Source organism: Schistocerca gregaria, chromosome 1 (assembly GCF_023897955.1).
Source record: "Schistocerca gregaria isolate iqSchGreg1 chromosome 1, iqSchGreg1.2, whole genome shotgun sequence".
Taxonomy (NCBI): domain Eukaryota; kingdom Metazoa; phylum Arthropoda; class Insecta; order Orthoptera; family Acrididae; genus Schistocerca; species Schistocerca gregaria.
This window is the reverse complement of record NC_064920.1, coordinates 300,996,400-301,015,208: the sequence shown is the minus strand read 5'-3', so window position 1 is coordinate 301,015,208 and position 18,809 is coordinate 300,996,400. Positions and strand designations below refer to the sequence as shown.

The following is an 18,809-nucleotide window of genomic DNA, read 5'->3' as shown; positions in this document are numbered from 1 at the left end:
GAGATGAATGTGCTGCCGATGTTAAGCGCCCCTCAAGATGAAACGCGCGAAGCTCGCCACTGCAGAGACTTTGCGGATCACTATATGAAAATATATACAAGAGCTTACATGAGAATAAAAGAAGATCTAATGTAAAACAGCTTCGTTTCAGTTCACTTACCTCTTTACTTATTGTGTTGGTATAAACTGTGCCAAGAAAACTGTCCATTACTTCCCATGAGAACTATATGCTTTTGTAAACTTCATCTTCCGATGCCACTGAACTGATTAACTGTTTCGTCTTTTTTTATACAGACGATACGTCGACGTTAAGGATTTTTTTTTCTTTTCACGTCATCGATGAAGTAATCAATGCATCGGCATTGACATTTCTATTTTAATTGTAGCTTGACGCTATATTCCGTAAATGATTATGTTGTTGATATTGTTCCAAAATCTCCAGAACTTGAGGATCACTCTATTGCTCCCATTGATACATTAAAAAATTACGACTAAGAACAAGTGAACGACAGTTATGTGTTAGAGACGAAGAACGAGAGAACAAAAACTCAGACGACGAAGACAGGAAACATCTCTGGCGCCAATGTGTGGCCGGCTTATCGATATTGGCCCAAAGTCCTTCTATGTTTGGCCGAAATACCGACAAGTAACGGAGTCTTACGACCCCTTATTGGATCAACACTGTGACGGCAATGTTGGCCCCAATGTGTGGACCCAGCCTTACATGGCATTGTCCCTAGTCACCTAACAATCGCAGCTTAATGCCACAGGTAGAGAGTCCGTTAGACTCCGTTAATAACTTGAATAAAGATAAATAAGTAAATACCCTTATATTTGGTGGCCTCTATTGTTAAAGAGTGTTAGTGGAAAACAGAGAGGTCGCTGGATCGAATTCCGTTCGTACTGCGGACATATGTCATTTTAACCCTGACTCATATGTCAAATGATGTGACGACTCTTCAGAAACGATATGTGTTTCGGATTTCACTTTAAAAAGGATATTTTTATACGGAACTCCCAAAACAGGATTTCGTAAACCGATTCCCCAATACCACTTCTGGTTGGTCATTTAAAGACTCCAAAATCAATTCCGGAAATGAATTTGTAGTTGTGCAGGACGCTCAGATATTCTAAAGAGTTAGATGGAAATATAAACCGAAAAAATCATTTATTATGTATGCAGTTAATACAGTCCTTCGTTGTTGTTTGTTGAAGTGTTTTGTAAAATTATGTGCCAATATCTACAACGACTATGGATGATCACTCTTCAATAAAAGGGACTGGTTTATCTACAATCTTATCATTTTCTGATATTTTAAATATATACGAATTTTAATGTACGAATTTATTGTTAATTACGCAGTTCGCACACTAGAGGGAAAAAATAGATAGTAGTACACGATCATGGCTGCGTATTCCACATATTTTCCTTGAATTCTTTGATTGTATTGTCTTCGTGAAGCGTCTGCTGAAGTTGTGCTTTGCTAGCAAGCATGGCTGCTCTGTTTATGGCAAGAAAATATTTTGAATCTGTTATAAGATTTTCTGACCGAGAATCTGTTCCCTGAATTGACGTCTGCACAAAAACCAAGCAGAATGGTGAGATACAAGCGAGTATTCGTTTGAAATAATTGCTGTGAAGAAGCTAAACATGTAATCACCTGTAATTACGCAGTGAATATTGTTAGTAAACAGTACATTTTTTTTTTTTAAGTGTCGCTCGATGTGTTTCGTAAATGACATATGTATGCGAGTGACAGAAATTATTTCTTTCAGTCAAACGCTCACTGCAATGAGAGATCATCTTCAGGAAGTACGACAGGATCGACAGCTTCTGCAGGGGGGAGTAACCCATCAGGAGCAGGACAGAGTGGTGCCAGCGAGGAGAGTGAGGAGCAGGAAGAACCTTCTTCTTCTAGCCTCACGAACAACAATGATGAGGTACTTATTTTCATGTCACATATGATCTATTCTTAATTTACAGTATTTATGATTATGAAGACAATATAGAGTGATTTCGTGTAATAGATGATGGTTCCACCAGGTTAGTGAGAATTTAGTACAACTCTCATAGCGCATTTGTCAATATGTGGAAACTTGAAAATGTATTACAAATACATAATGAATGTGGCACACAAATATGCAGCATGTAAATTGTTGGTACATTTCATGTTTTATTAACCTGAAGATAATTTCATGTATGTTGCCTATTTTTACATGTAGCACTTTAATGTTGCTTCCACATTTCAGTGTATAAAGGCAAAGTACACATTTAGTCATAGCGTGGCTGCGGTAACAGCAACTGTACATACAAGATATAAGGGAGCAGAAACTTATTTAGTTTGTTGCACTACGAAGGCAGACTGGAGAGAGAGAGAGAGAGAGAGAGAGAGAGAGTGAGAGTGAGTGTGTATGTATCACCTTTACTCACAGCGTGGCTGCGGTAACAGCAACTGTACAGTTATATACTCGATACATCGAAACCCTTCTTCGTAACATGAAGTATTGAGTTTCCCTTGTATGATTGTAAGAATCTTATAATTCTTCTGCACTTGTTGTTAACTTGTTAAAGTCTGCTTAATAACATGAGGTTGGCATACACAGAAACAAATAACACACAAAAATTAATGTGCACTAGTTACATTATTGGCTCCCAGCATCTGACAGTGATAATTCCTTCCTGCGGTGCTGAGTGACACAGCACTTGTGAATGAAACAGAAAGTACAAACGAGCAATTTGATTGATTGTTGGTGTGTTAGCTGTCCTATTAAAAACTAGCTGTTAACCACTTTGACATATTTATCCACATGTCCCCCCTGCGCTTCCTAGTGCCAAAAGCTTTGTTTATTTGTAATGGATAATGGACTATTCCAGAACAAAGAAATATGTTTAATAAAAAGAGGCGTTGTTGTGATCAGAATAAGGCAATAAACTTTACTTAGCTTATGCACCATGTCGCATGTGAAGCATGGACCTCACCATTGGTGGGATGGTTTGTGGACCTCGACAATAAAGATAGCCATTTTGTAGGTACAATCACAATGGAGGGTTATCTGTTGAGAGGCCAGGCAGATCTATGGTTCCGGAAGAGAGGAAGCAGTCTTTTTAGTAGTTGCAGGGGTAGCAGTCTGGATGATTGACTGATCTGGCCTTGTAACTTCAGCCAAATCGGCCTTGGTGTGCTGGTAATGTGAACAGCTAAAAGCAAGGGGAAACTGCAGCCATAAAGTTTCCCAAGAACATGTAGCTCTACTTCATGGTTGAATGATAATGTAATCCTCAAGAGTAAAATGTTAACAGACATAAAATAGTCCCCCAATTGGACCACTGATGGGGACTACTCAGGTGGGTGTCACAATTGGGAGAAACAAAACTGGCATTCTACGGATTGGAGTGTGAAATGTTAGATCTCTTAAACAGGCAGTAGGTTAGAAAATTTAAAAAGGGGGGGGGGAGTAGGTTGAAGTTAGATATGATGGGAATGAGTGAATTTCAGTGGTAGGAGGAACAGGTATTCTGGTCAGGTGAACAGGTTGCTATAAATACAAAATCAAATACAGATAATGGAGGTGTAGGTTAGTGAATATGGACTGAGGGAAAGGAATAAAAGAGGGAGTCACCTGATAGAATTTTGCACAGAGCGTAATTTAATCACAACGAACACATGGTTTAAGACTCATGAAAGATGGTTGTATACATGAGAGAGACTTGTAGGCATTGGAAGGTTTCAAATTGATTGTATAATGGTAAGATAGAGATTTTGGTAGCCATATTTTAAATTGTAACACATTTCCAGCAGCAGGTGTGGTCTCTGACACCAATTTATTGATTATGGATTGCAGATTAAAACTGAAGAAATTGGAAAAACATATGAAATTAAGGAGACAGGACTAGAGGTTGTTGAGAGGTTCAGAGGGAGCATTTTAGAATGGCTGACTAGAATGGGGTATAGGAATACAGTAGAAAGTGAAGGGGTCACTTTAAGAGATGAAATACGGGAGGCATCAGAGGAGAAAATTTAAAAATGCAGCAAATGAAGCAGGCGAAAGGGAATTCAAATATTTAAAAATGAAATTGACAGAAGTGCAAAATTACTCAGCAGGAATGGCTAAAGGGCAAATCTAAAAATATAGAAGCATGTTTCACAAGGAGAAAGATAGATGCCATCTACAGGAATATTATAGAGGCCTTTGGGGAAAATAAAAGTAGGTGTATGAATATCAAGAGCTCTGTTGGTATAGCAGATCTAAGCAAATAAGGGATGCTGAAAGGTGGGTGAAGTATTTAGAGTGTCTATACAAGGGAGATGAGCTTGAAAGCAACATTATAGGAAGGGAAGTGGATGTAGATGAAGGTAAGAGGGAGATATGATACTGTGAGAAGAATATGACAAAGCTCTGAAAGATCTTAAGTTGAAACAAGGTCCTGGGAGTAGAAAATATTCTGTCAGAACTACCTATAGCCTTGGGAGAGCCAGCCAAGACAAAACTCTTCCACCTGGTGTGCAAGATGTGTGAGACAGATGATACATCCTCAGTCTTCAAGGAGGATGTAGTAATTCCAATTCCAAAGAAAGCAGTTGCTGACAATTGTGAAAATTACCTGACTATCAGTTTACTGAGTCATGGTTGCACAATACTAACACGAATCCTTTACAGAAGAATGGAAAAGTAGAAGTAGACCTCAGGGGAGATCAGTTTGCATTCCAGAGAAATTTAGAAAAAATGTGAGGCAATACTGATCCTATGACTTACCTTGGAAGATAGGTTACGAAAAGGCAAATCTACATTTATAGCATTTTTGGACATTGAGAGAGCTTTTGACAGGAATACTGTCTTTGAAATTCTGAAGTTATCAGGGGTAAAACCAAGGAGTGAAAGGCTATTTACAACTTGTATAGAAACCAGATAGCAGTTAATTGAGTCAAAGGGCATGAAAGGGAGGCACTAGTTGAAAAGCGAGTGACTCTGATGTTCTTCCCACTATTTCTTCTTTTTGTTTTACATATACTATATCATTTGCACCCTGGTAAAAAAGCCATATATTAAAAAATGCATGAGATATATGAAACTAAATACTGTGTATGAAAAACTGTGAAGTCATTATTATGTGCCATCACATTTAGAATTTTTTAAACAGTATGTTCAAAGTGAGACCCATTTGCATGACACTACTCATGTACACACTGCATCACTGATGAGCTTAGTCTGTCAACATATCTAGAGTAATCATGTTACAAGCAGCACTCATTCATTATCTCACATCCTCTACAGTCATTGGACCCTGTTGTTGCTTTACGTGACCCCAAAGTAAAAAGTCTGAGGGCACCAGTCAGATGATCATGCTGGACACCTCTGAATAGGTCTACTCTTCCTACCCACCAGTTTGGGAATAGGCAGTTTAATGTATCTCTTATTAACAAAGAACTGTAGGTAGGACATTCATCTTGTTGAGCCATGTCATTGAGCAAGTTTTCAAGGGCACATTTTCTGGTAAGAAGAGTAAAGTGTTTATCAGAAGATGTGTGTACTTTTGCCCATGTAACATATCGTTAAAAAAACACACACACCACACAACACTGGAAAAGTCTCATTTTTGTCTCAGTAGATGAAATGGTTTGTTTACTGAGATGTCTTGCATCCTTGCTGGCTGGGTGCCGCTTCCCTACTTCCTCGTTCTTACTGCTTCTCCCCTTCTTACCACTCCCCTCAGCTTGCAGTCAGTGCTGCCGCTTCTTCTTGCCGCCAGCCTAACAGCTGCCAATGAGAGGGAGGGATGCGTGTTGTTGGGATGATTCTCAAGAGACTGTTGATGCAGTGGCCAGGGATGGCAGTCGTATGCACAAGGTGTGTCTGAGTGATTGTGTGAATGTGTGTTTTCTGACATGTGTTTTCTGACAAAGGCTGTAGTCAAAAATTTACTTGTGAGAGTGTGTTAGTCTTTTCTACACACCTGCCTGTGGCTCAGCGATCATCTTTACTGTGGGCTGATACTGTTGTGACTCGCCTATCTTTCAAAGTGCCGCCGCACAATTACGCGCGTCCTCTACATGCGGCGCTGTCTGACAGCCACGCAGCAGTAGTGCCACCTAAGTGGCCGGCCAGCCAGCCAGCGGCTGCTAGACTTGGACTCAGTTATGATTTGACTGTTAAAGTGTACACATGTCTTACTGTGTTTACTTGATCTGCAACTTTCATGTATTGCATCTTCCTTGAAATATATTTGTTCAACTTGAAGTTATTACAATTGGCGATGAGGATGAGATTTTTCTTTTCCATTGTTGACCCACATGGCTACTTTAGAGCAACTATTGCAAGGTCTCGTAGAACAGCAAACACTTCTCACAAATGCAATTTGGGATTTCGTCGCGGCATCAAATGTGGGGTGTCTGTACCTACTTTTCCTCCTTATGACGAGATGATGGAAGACCGGTCTGATTACGAACAACATCTTCGACAGCACTTCATGGCATTTCATGTCGCGGTCGAACAAACATGTAAGTCTCTGTTCCTTTCATGGATTTCACCTCAAATGCATTGGTTGTTGTCGCAATTGGCTCCTTTGAAAGATCCTGCGTCTTTGTCCTTTGCTGAAATGTGCTCACTTCTGTCCATCTATATTCAAAAGCAAGCGCATGTGGTAGCCTCTCGTATTGCCTTTTATCGTTGTTTTTGACAACCGAATCAATCCTGTCGTGCTTGGGCTGGTGAACTTCACGGCCTCAGTAGAAAGTGTCAGTTTGTTGCTGAAGTTCACAAAAAATCCTACGCCGATTCCATTGTACAGGATGCTATTATCCGATCGGCGTCCAACAAGAAGTAAGGCAACATGCCCTTCAGTTGGCAAATCCGACTCTAGATGAAGTCCTATCCATCACTCAGTCTTTTGAAATTTCTCACGCCGCTACAACGCAAATAGGGACATGGGGCGATGTTAGGGAAATACAACCTCTGTGCAATGTTGACGAAGCGTGTGGCGTGTCCCCACCAGCCGACCTGGCCGCAGTACGCTCCCAAGCGCAGCCTCGGCCTAACCGTAAACAAACCTCTAAGATACTGCAGCAAAATCCATGGCAACTTCCTTCATGTCCGCAGTGTTTTACGAAGCATTCACGAGAAGATTGTCCACAGCGTTGGGCCGTGTGTCACAAATTCAAAAAAAAAAAAGGGTCAGTGTCATCCATTTGCAAATCCGACTGCATACATGATGTTCAAGAACATGATGTGATTCTGATTTTGTGTTCTGTGTCAATTGTACTTCTTCCCTTTCAGGGAAGTTATTCCTCACTGTCCAAATACTTGGTTGAGATGTTCGCATGCAGGTGGATACTGGTTCTGCTGCCACTATCATTAATTCTCAGACTTATCTTCAGTTGGGTTCTCCAATCCTGTCACCTGCCACTAGGCAATTACGGACTTACAATAAACAGAAGATTTCTCTCTTAGAACAATTTGATGCTGAGGTATCTTACAAATCTGTCGTTCGCACTGTTCCCGTATTTGGGTTCTCCGTAGATGACTCTGTCAGTGTCATCTCTGATGCTATTCCTTATGCTCAATTGGATTCCTTGTCGACGACATTTTCATCCCTTTTTTCTCCTGGGTTAGGCCGTGCAAATGACTTTGAAGCTCATATCACGCTTAAACCCACTGCTCGGCTTAAGTTTGTTCGGGCTCTGCCCATTCCTGTGGCCCTTCGTGGTCAGGTCAAACGGAAGCTGGATCGTCTCACTGCTTCAGGGGTCTTGCTTCCTGTCACTTCCAGTGAGTGGTCCTCTCCTGTCGTCGTCGTTGCTAAGCCAAATGGTGATATTCATCTCTGTGGCGATTTCAAAGCCACTGTAAATGCTCAATGGCTTATCGACACTTACCCTATGCCTCGACCTAAAGAATTGTTCGCTAAACTTGCTGGAGGCCAGTATTTTTCTAAACTTGACCTGTCAGAAGGTTATCATCAACTTCCTCTCGACGCTGCTTCCCTGCAGTTTCTGGTCCTTAACACGTCTTTTGACCTCTATCAATACCAACGATTGCCATTCGGTGTTGCCTGTGCCCCTGCTCTCTTTCAGCGATTCTTGGAACAATTATTGCTCACTGTTCCTGGGTGCATAAATTACCAGGACAAAATTGTTGTCACTGGCTCCACCACTGATGAACATCTTCAAAATCTCCGCACACTTTTTCATGTCTTACAGACTACCGGTCTTAAGTGTAATCTTCAGAAATCAAAATTTTTTCAGGCATCTATCTCGTACTTGGGGTTTCAACTCTCTCGGGATGGTATTCGTCCGCTTCGGCAAACTGTCGCTGCGATCGATGCCCTTCCTCGCCCTACATCTGTTAAGGAACTGCAGGCCGCCTTGGGGAAAATAACATACTATCACAAGTTTTTACCGTCTGCTGCTTCGGTGGCTCAGCCATTGCATCGCCTGTTGCATAAAAACGTGCCCTTTCACTGGTCCGCGTCATGTGATGCGGCTTTCCACAAATTGAAGACTATGCTGAAACAGGCCCTGTGCCTGGCTACTTATCGACCTGGCCAATATCTTGTTTTTGCCACAGACGCCCCTCAATACGGGGTCGGTGCAGTCCTTGCGCACCGTTTTTCTGATGGTGCTGAACAACCCATTCCTTATGCCTCCAAATCGCTCACGGATGCCCAACTAAAGTATTCTCAAATTGAAAAAGAAGGTTTGGCCGTTATTTATGCTCTTCATAAGTTTGGTGTTTTTCTCTATAGATTGAAATTTCATCTTGTTACGGATCACAAACCATTTGTGTCCTTGTTTCATCCATCAACATCACTTCCCGACAAGGCTGCACACCGCCTCCAGCGTTGGGCTCTTTACTTGTCTCGTTTCAATTATGAGCTTCATTTCCAGCCAACGGCTCAACATGTGAATGCTGATGCACTGTCTTGCCTTCCCATGGGTCTTGATCTGGCATTCGATAGGGACGAACTTTTGTGTTTCCACCTAGATGTTGCCGAGCAGCTGGTTGTGGACGGGTTCCCCATCACCGAGGACCGGCTGGCGGCTGCTATGGGTTCTGACCCTACCTCTCCTCAGTTTTATGCTGTATTCAGAAGGGTTGGCCAGATCGTCCGTCCGCTAAGAATTCTGATCCGTTGCGGAACTACTGCGCTTTGCGTTGCCGCCTCATGGCTAGGGTAAATGCTTCTCCGCATGTTGTACCTGCGTCTTTGTATGCTTCGGTCTTGCACCTCCTTCACCAAGGGCACTGGGGTGTCTCTTGCACAAAATCTCTGGCGTGCTGTCATGTGTACGGGCCCGGCATCGACTCTGAAATCGCACACATGGTCTCTGCCTGCGGCCCTTGTACGTCACAGGCCGCTGCCCCGAAGTCATCTTTGTCACCTTGGCCTTCGCCTGAGAAGCCCTGGGAGCGTACTCATGCTGACTTCACGGGACCTTTTTTAGGTACTTATTGGCTTCTCGTTATTGATGCCACCAATGCTCTTGCTTCCATTTTCTCTTTGGAAGGGCTTCCCTCTACTCTTGTTACTGATAATGGTCCACAATTTGCCTCTTCAGATTTTGCGGATTTTTGTGCCTGTCGTGGCGTCATGCATGTCACGGCCCCTCAGTTCCATCCACAGTCAGGCTGAACGACTGGTCTGCACATTTAAGGCTCAGATGAGGAAACTCCTGACTTCTTCTGCTGATGATGCGCTACTCCAAGTTCTGGCTTCATCCCCATGGGCGACCACAGCCTGTCTGAGCTCTTACATGGCCGCCAGCCCCATACGCTACTTCAGACGGACACGGATGTTGCAGTGCGTCATTCGGACCAGCTTTGGCCTCGAGAGCCATAAATGCCTGTTCCGGATGCCTCTACACCACCTTTGGCTCTACCTGACACTCTGGATAATGGAATCTCTCATTACTCATAACACAGTCCTCTCACCGTCATATCGGTGCCAGCACAAGAACTGATGTCACTAGGAGACGTGCCCATGCAGGAACCAGATGACCATCATCTGTTGGAGCAACTCTACTCGCCTTCTCCTACGGACGCGGACATATCGCCCTTGTCTCCTGTTATAACAACCGGACTTGTCGCAACGGGCAGATTGGTGCAGGGGGCCCCAGCAGATTCTTCTTCCCCCACGTCTCCTGTCATCTCGATCCGTTATCATTGGGGACACATCGGTCCGTATGGGAAGCCGCCTCCTCGAGACTTTATGACCAGTCAAACAACACCCATGGACGTTAGCAATCTACAGGCCACCTCCATCAAGACCTGTGCAAAAAATTCAAAGGGGGGAAAAGTGTTGTGACGCTCCGATCTTTCAAAGTGCCGTCACGCGTGTCCTCTACATGCGGCTCTGTCTGCCAGCCACGCAGCAGCAGTTCCACCTAAGTGGCCAGCCAGCCAGTGGCCGTTAGACTTGGACTCAGTTATGATTTGACTGTTAAAGTGTACACACGTCTTACTGCGTTTACTTGATCTGTGACTTTCATGTATTGCGTATTCCTTGAAATATATTTGTTCAACTTGAAGTTATTACAGATACCTATCCTCATTAGTACTGATTCTCAGAGTATTTGTGCAAATTATCTGTTGCGTGGTTTGATCACTGCAATCTCATTTCTTCAACATGGTGTATGTGACATGCGAATATCTGCCCACATGAGTAGACTTCCATGACGGGCCAAAACCGCAGGCCATTTGCCTGCTGATCTCTAATGGATCGGGCCTGCTGATCTGAAGCCCACTGTTTCTCACAAATGTGCAGGGCGTGTCTGTTGGATCCAGTCTCACTAATCTACCCCAGTCCAAGTCTGTTTGTGTGTGATGGCATAATGTGGCAGGTTTTTGTGGTTTATCCATGGACTTAGGACTGCAGTGCTCCTCGGCATGCCAGAAGCTAGCAAGTACATTGTAGAATGTGACATTTTATTTACTCAAGTACATTTTGGCACCTCAAAAGTAGTTTATATATATGAAAGTATGGACAATAAGGAAAAGAAATTTGTGGCAGTCTCTGGCGGTTTGTATGCAGTGTACTCATACATTTCTCGAAAGAAAAATCATAGTCATAATACAGTGGGTAATAACCAACAATAATGAACATAGTAGAATCAACATTTTATTGGTGGTTTTCACAACTGTTCTGTTCTTACACTTATTTCCACGCACCTACATTTTTCTGAGGTTATTTCTGAAATCATTGAAGGTATTTTAAATTTTTATTGTGACTGCAATGAAATGCATGTTTTTGTCACCGAATGTGTTTCGTTTTATTGAAATAAAATAACAACATTGGTCTTCATGAAACACATATACCGTGTGACTTGCTTTCCCCATCTAAAAACAGTTAATTACAAAGGATATTGATGTTAGTACTTAAGATTTTTGCTCACATGGGGGAGAAATACATAAGTCCTTGCATTTTTTGTCAACTTATGTCTTTACTTATCCATGAGATCTCAAAATTCATTAGTGAAAAATACTAAAACTTGTCTGGAAATCAGGGAAGTATCAGAGAATTTCACATAGGAAAACTTATGCCAACCCAGAAACCATACTTTTTCCACAAAATTATTGTCTTGCTGGAGAACCAAATAGCAGCATTCCAAACACTGTTGAAATTCACTAGCATATATTTTATGGTGTGATAAATGAAAAGTGTGTATGCCATATTTGACTAGCATTGCCATGTTTGACTGGCATCCTCTTCTGGAGAGTTTGGCCAGCTGGTGTAAGTCTTTTTGTTGGATGCCACTTCAGCAACTTACATGTCAATGGTAATGAAATGATGATGATGACACTACATGCACCCAGTCCTGAGTGGAGAAAATCTCCGACTCGGCTGGAAATCGAACACTGGACCCTATGATCAAGAATCAGCAACACTAACTGCTAGATCATGAGCTGTTGACAGTTTTTAGTGCAAATCGTGCAGTCTCAGGAAATGATTTTATGGTATTAATGAGGGTTAGATGAATCAGACAGTGTATACTTGACACTATTCTGCCTACTGTTTGAATGCAGTTGATGCCTTTTGGTGACATTTGCCCAAAAATAAGAGCACATCAGTGAATTCTTCATTTTACACGATACTGTAGCCTTTCTGAAATGGTATTTGCATTACTAATGATCCGACTTTGTTGATGTTTTATGAGTAACACACTGTAAATGAATTCAGCAATCCTATGGTTCCCTTTTGTACCAGTTTTTGGCAAAATGTCCCAGCATCTCAAAATGGAATTTAGGCATTGTCCTTCATCCAGAAGAAAAAACTAAACTGTGTTGATTGTTAAGTTCAATATAATATACAGATTCTTTGAGAAACTCAATGGTACGGAGTCCTTGTAAGCAGTTGCACATGGTCTAACTACAGTGTGTTGTGCTGTTGTACAGTAACTTTAACATTTGCAGTGCTTATGGCAATGGCTTTGATAAATTTTAAAATATTTCCTGTGTTCATCATGAGAAAATGCAAGTGCAAACTAAATAGTAGGACACTGGTAGAATTCTTGCTTTTAATGGATATGGTGAGAATATTGAGTGCAGATTTTGTGATGTAACTCACATGAAGTCCGTCAATTTAAGGATCAAAAATTGATAATTAATTATTGATAAAGATAGTTGCAGATATTGATAAGCAACTTTCGGCACAATGAGTCACACTGGCATGTCACACAGTGGTGCGAAACCAGCATTTCAAGTCCATAGACTGCACAGCTGTCGTAATTAAATCACTGTTCAACAGGAAGTTGTCATACTTGCAGACAAAAACCAAATCAATTATCACAAACATGATTGCACAGTTTATTTCACTGTTAATAGTTTATTTTAGATTTTTCCATCTGGATAGTGTTATAGACCGTATAGTGTTGGAGTTGGTGAACTTTGGTGTTGAAAGCACAGAGCATTTGACTTCATATGTCATAGAGGTATTGGAAAGGTTGGAGCTTAAGAAAAAAGTCATTGCAATTTCATCTGGCAACATACACACTGGTTATGAAGAAAAGAAAAGAAAAGAAAAGGAGAGGAAAAACTGTTTTCATGTAAGTTGCATTTTTAGGTGTTGACTGCCCTGCTCATATTATACAAAATGCTATTCAGACTGGTACAAATGGCTTACCCATTACTATACAGCTCCATATTTTTGCTGTTCATATTGAAAAACTAAAATCATTCTGTAAGTTCACTGAAGGAGTATAGTAAGAACTTCAAGATCATAGTACAGCTAGATGCTTATCTCTTCTACCAACTGTTGGAAATAGTCATTAATGCTATCCAAGCATTAAAATCCTAGCTTGCATTCCTTGTGAAGTGTGTTATCACAGCGAAGAACTTTTTTGAAACTCTGCTCTACAATTGAAGTTTCAGGCAAAATAAATGTATTGCCTTACAAATAAGGAGCTGGAAAATCTGAAAGATTTTTGATATATATATATATATATATATATATATATATATATATATATATATATATATATATATATATATATATATATATATATATATAAAAACCAGCAGTTTTGTGAGCTGGGAAGTAAAAAGCTGCATTTGATATATTTGTGAATGGTGTGAACAATTTCTGGAACCTCTTCAGCCAATGGAGTGGATAGCCCTAAATCAAACCATAAGCTGGATTAGTGTTCAGGAATTGTATAGTTTGGCAAAATATAGTGTCATGAACTTAATCTTAGTAGTGTTAGTGAATGATGACAGGAAATTTTTTTGGAAATGGAATAACCAAGAAGCGTAAGTACAACTAAAGCTCTTTAGAAATGGGCTTTATGGAGACAAAGGAGGGTTAAGCTCAGTGTGCAATTTGTGCGCGAGTCCTTCTGAACAGTGCAATGGTTCCAGTTAAGTTGCACCGTCATTGGAAGGTACTCACCCGGATTTCCAGGCTAAAGACATCAGATTTTTTCAAAAGGAAGAGTGCTGAACTAGCTGCTTCTCAGCATTGCATGAAAACGCATACAAAAACAATTAATTAAAATTCATTAAAAGCTTCATTCTTGGTTAATTATCGAGTGGCAAAAACAGGCAAAGCTCATACCACTGCAGAAATTCTCATAAAGCCCTGTGTTAATGATATTGTTTCTTGCATGCTAGACGAAAAGGCAGTAAATGGCTCAAATGGCTCTGAGCACTATGCGACTTAACTTCTGAGGTCATCAGTCGCCTAGAACTTAGAACTAATTAAACATAACTAACCTAAGGATATCACACACATCCATGACCGAGGCAGGATTCAAACCTGCGACCGTAGCAGTCACACGGTTCCAGACTGAAGTGCCTAGAACCACACGGCCACACCGGCCGGCGCAAGGCAGTAAAGCTTGTATCTTCGGTGCCATTATCAAGCAATACTGTCAAGAGACGCATTGTTGACATGTCAAATGATGTGAAAGACACTCTTGTTTCTCGCATCCAACACATTTCATTTTCTCTGCAGATAGATGAATCCACTGATGTTGCAGGATTAGCAATTCATTGGTTTTTGTGCTGCCAACACAACAGGTGCTGAAATATTCCATCTTGTGGATGATTTCTTTAAGGACTAACGAAGTTTCTATATATATGTGTGTGTGCACAGATGGTGCAAAAGCTATGACTGGTCCTATAGTCGGAGCAATAACGAAAATAAAAGAAAACACCAAGAATTGCATCAGTACTCTCCACAGATACGCTTTATCTACAAAACAAATGCGTGTTTCGTTCAAGAAAATTTTAGATGAATCCATTCAAATCATTAACTACATAAAATCAAGGCCGTTTAAGTCAAGACTTTTCACAATACTATGTGAAAATATGGGAAGCCTTCATCATTCCCTGCTTCTCCACCCAGAAGTGAGGTGGCTTTCACGTGGGAATGCACTCTCTCGGTTGTACGGATTAAGATTGGAAGTCTTAGCTTTGCTTTTGGAGCATAACACCAAATTAGCAGACCTTATTAATGACGAAAATTGGCAGTGTATACTTGCCTATTTGTCAGATATTTTCTCCAAAATGAACGAAATGAATATTTCCCTCCAAGATCAAAGTGAAAGAAAGGTCACTGCTATTGACAAAGTTCGAACATTCAAGAGGAAAATCAATTTTTGGGCAGAGAGTGTCAAGGAGGGGGAGGTCGAGTGTTTTCCTCTTCTCAAGAAGTTTTGGAAAAACAAAACATTGGCACTTGGGAAGAATTTGTTTCATCAAATATTGGAACCTCTCCGAAGCTTGATGTCATTGTTGGAGCATTATTTCCCAACAGCTGAAGATGAGAAGCTGCAGAAATACGAATGGATGGTCAACCCATTCACTGTATCCAGAAAGCCAAACATTCTATAATCAAATGAATATGAGTTCTTGATAGAAATTGCCACAGACCCTACCTTGAAATCAAGTTTTGACATTGACGGTTACACACTTTTGGATCCATTTGGATAACAAGAAATACTACCCCCTTGTTGAAAAGGCAAAACATGTACTACTTCCGTTTGCCACAACATACATGTGTGAATCTGGATTCGCGATCTATGCTGCCCACAAAACTAAATACCGAAGCTCTCTGGATGCAGAACCAGACATCCATCTCCAGTTGTCAAGAATTGAACCCAACTTTTCAAAATTGTGTCAGCAGAAGCACCCTCAACCATCACATTAGGATTCCATTATTATTCTTACAGAGTCATCTATAGTAAAGAAGAAAGCATTTTTCTTCGTAGATGCTCAGTGAACGTACCTGAACTACAACTCTGTTGGAATTTTGTTTCTGTCTTCTATCATTTACAAAATAATTATTAATTGAATTCTATTGACATTGATATTTTTGTTATGAAAATTAAAATTATCTCTAAAGCTAATTTCTTTATAATATATTCCATCCTCTCAGTTAAAAATGTGGCCTGCCTATATGCCTATACTTCAATTACAATTACTTGCTATTACTCTCACATTATATTGTGGCAACTGGCTGAGAATGTAAACAAATGAGGACTTTTCACGTGCCACCTTGTAAAAGGTAAACCTCCTCTGCCAGAATCATTTCCATTGAGAAAAAAAAGTCTTATGTTCTGTGAAATGCTTTGTCTTCTTATATAGAAATAAGAGTGTCTGTTTGTTTGTTTTCCGAATTTGTTTACAGTCTGGGCTGACTGCCACTATATAGTGTCCAAGTAGTAGTTGAAGTTGTCAGCTGTGGCTAAACTGTTGCCACGCTGCCTGCCAGTTGCCAGCTACCACCTGACAGTACACTGTTGCAATGCCGCCTGCTAGGTTCCGGCTGCTGCTGCTGCTGTTCAGTAGATATGCAAAGACTTAAAAATAACTAGACTTTCCAAGCTGTTTACATGGGCATGAAAATCGATTGTGGAACTGGAAAACGGCTTTATAAAAGCAGATTTCCAGAATCGATTTTGAAGTGTTTACCTGACCAACCAAAAGCGGAACTGGAACAGTGGCTTACAAAATCCGGTTTTGGAAATGTATGTAAACTGGGTGAATGTATCCCCACACATTGCTCAACAGATGTCACAATAGTCCTTCAAAGGCAATTCCTTGGCCTCTTTTCTGTCGTGATGTGTTTGTGTCCCGAATCATGGTTCTGCCTCTTTTCTTCACAGCCGCGCAGAATAGCCGCACAGTCTAAGGCGCCATGTTGTCGTGGATTTCGCGGCCGCTCCCACCAGAGGTTCGACTCCTCCCTTGTGTGTGTGTGTGTGTGTGTGTGTGTGTGTGTGTGTGTGTGTGTGTGTTTTATCCTTAGCGGAAGTTAAACTTGGGTTAATAGTGTGTAAGACTAGAGACTGATGACCTCAGCAGTTAAGTCCCATAGACTTTACAAACATTTTGACATTTTTCTTTGGATTTCATGAAAAACCACACACACACACACACACACACACACACACTCACACTCACACTCACACTCACACACACACACACACACACACACACGACTGTTACGAAATATGCATGCTCCTTACACAACAGTAGCCAAACAGTGAAAGTGAATGGACCACAAGTGGCAGCTTGTCAACAGTGAACAGTTTGGATGTGATGTTGATTGCTCTTGGAGGAAGGCAGCTTCAACATGTGAAATGTCAGTTACCAAATAATTTTAATCAGGCTGTAGTGTGTTGAACAAAGGGAGTAAATCTACTAGTATGTGTCTGGATACAGTGGGAATTCTAATTGGATCATTAATTTCAAGTTGTTTTCATTCATCTCTAAAGCAAGACTATTGATACTTTGGGGGGGGGGGGCATTGGGAACATGGCACTTGCATTAAGAAGCTTTCAGTTCCCATGGATTTCACTCTGAAATTTAAATTTACTTAGCTCTTGACTGACTAGGGGTCTGCCATGGATTTTCGACTGACGAAGGGGTCTGCCAGCTGAAAAGATTGGGAAGCCCTGATCTGATACATATTAGAAGCTTTGTTTGGTTTTCACTAGCTATTTGAGATTCTAATGTATGTATCGAAAGAGTGTTTTCTATAATTAAATCTCTGTGGATGGACAAAGAAACCAGATTCAAGTTAGAAACAGTAAAAGCTCTGTCAATGATAAAAACCACATCTGTTAGCCTCTCTTGTACGTGCTTCTTAATTAATGAAAACAAGTGTACAGAGCAAGTATGCATCACTAAAATTTACGGCTTAAGTACCAGCAAGTCTAACCTCATCAGTGATATGCTGCGTGAAAATAAATTTTTATTAAGCCTATGTTGACGCTAATTCTGCTGTGTCCTGAATTTTTGTGTGTTATTTTGAAAATGTCATGAATTTGACTAAAAAGAACATGAGAAAGAAGCATTCCTCATAACAAACCTGATCTGTGTAGGTAGTGGTTCTACTGCACTTCTGTTAACGCATCTGAAGGGCTATATACAACTGATGACATATCTGTTACCCCACAACCACCAGGAGGCTCACAGCTCTTTCCTGAATATGTGCGTGGCGCACATAGGGCTCCAAGCTATTGCAAGCCTTTCTTCCGTCCCAGGCTGCATTCCTTTCCCCGTGCCTCCCTGTACTCTCTACTTCTCCTGTGCTGCCTCCTTCCCACTCTCTGTGTCCTTGCTTTCATCAGCCTGGCTATCCTCCAGTTCCTGCTGTCCCATGCAGTTTTGTTCCCCTGGTGTTTTTTCCCCCCTTTGGGGTTTGAATTTCACTTCTTCCACCAAATCTGTGGCCCTCCATGCTTGTTACCATCTTGGTGACATCCTGGTATCCATTTCTCCTCATCAGTTTTTGAGTATGGTTTGGGTTCATTCTCCAGTGTGTCCAATCTGGACCGATGAGGTGATGGTACTGGCATCTTTATTCTAGCACTTGAGGAGATACCCTCAAAGAGAAGGTCAAGGTTACAGTTTATCAGTGTGATGTGAAGCCGTACGTCCCATCACCCATGAGGTGTTTTTGGTGTTTGCAGTTTGGGCACGGCTTCCTGCTGTACTGCAGACACACTATGGGGTGAAAGTGAATGCCCACTCCGTTGGGGGAATTCCCGTGTTTGGCTGCCTGCATATGGTAATTGCCAGTTTAAAGTTTTGTCTGATCTTTTGTGGCAAGTTTCCCCTTTTCTTGTGTTCTTTCTGGTGTCCCTCTTGTCTCATGATCATGGTATAGTGTGGGGAATGGGATGGGTCGGAGGTGGTGCCAGTGCCCTGTTGAGCCTAGCACCTCTGAGGTGCCCCCTCCTCTTGTCCCTCACTCCCTTCCTCCTTCCTCTCACTCCCTCCTTATTCTTTACTCTTTCTGCCACACCAAAGTTCCTTTTGCCTCTTTGTTTGCCCCTTTTCCTTTCCCATCAACTGGAGTGTTCTGTAGG

The 18,809-nt window shown here is 41.4% G+C and overlaps 1 protein-coding gene across 1 annotated transcript in view; it reads left to right on the top strand.

Moving 5' to 3' along the window:
- Positions 1-857: 857 nt before the first annotated feature.
- LOC126342088 (F-box only protein 9) overlaps positions 858-18,809 on the top strand; it is an 82,580-nt gene continuing 64,628 nt past the window's right edge. Inside the window, exons 1-2 of the mRNA XM_050001825.1 lie at positions 858-1,599; positions 1,777-1,941. Coding sequence (XP_049857782.1) covers positions 1,597-1,599; positions 1,777-1,941 — 168 coding nt within the window. The 5' untranslated portion in view covers positions 858-1,596. The remainder of the gene's footprint in view (positions 1,600-1,776; positions 1,942-18,809) is intronic.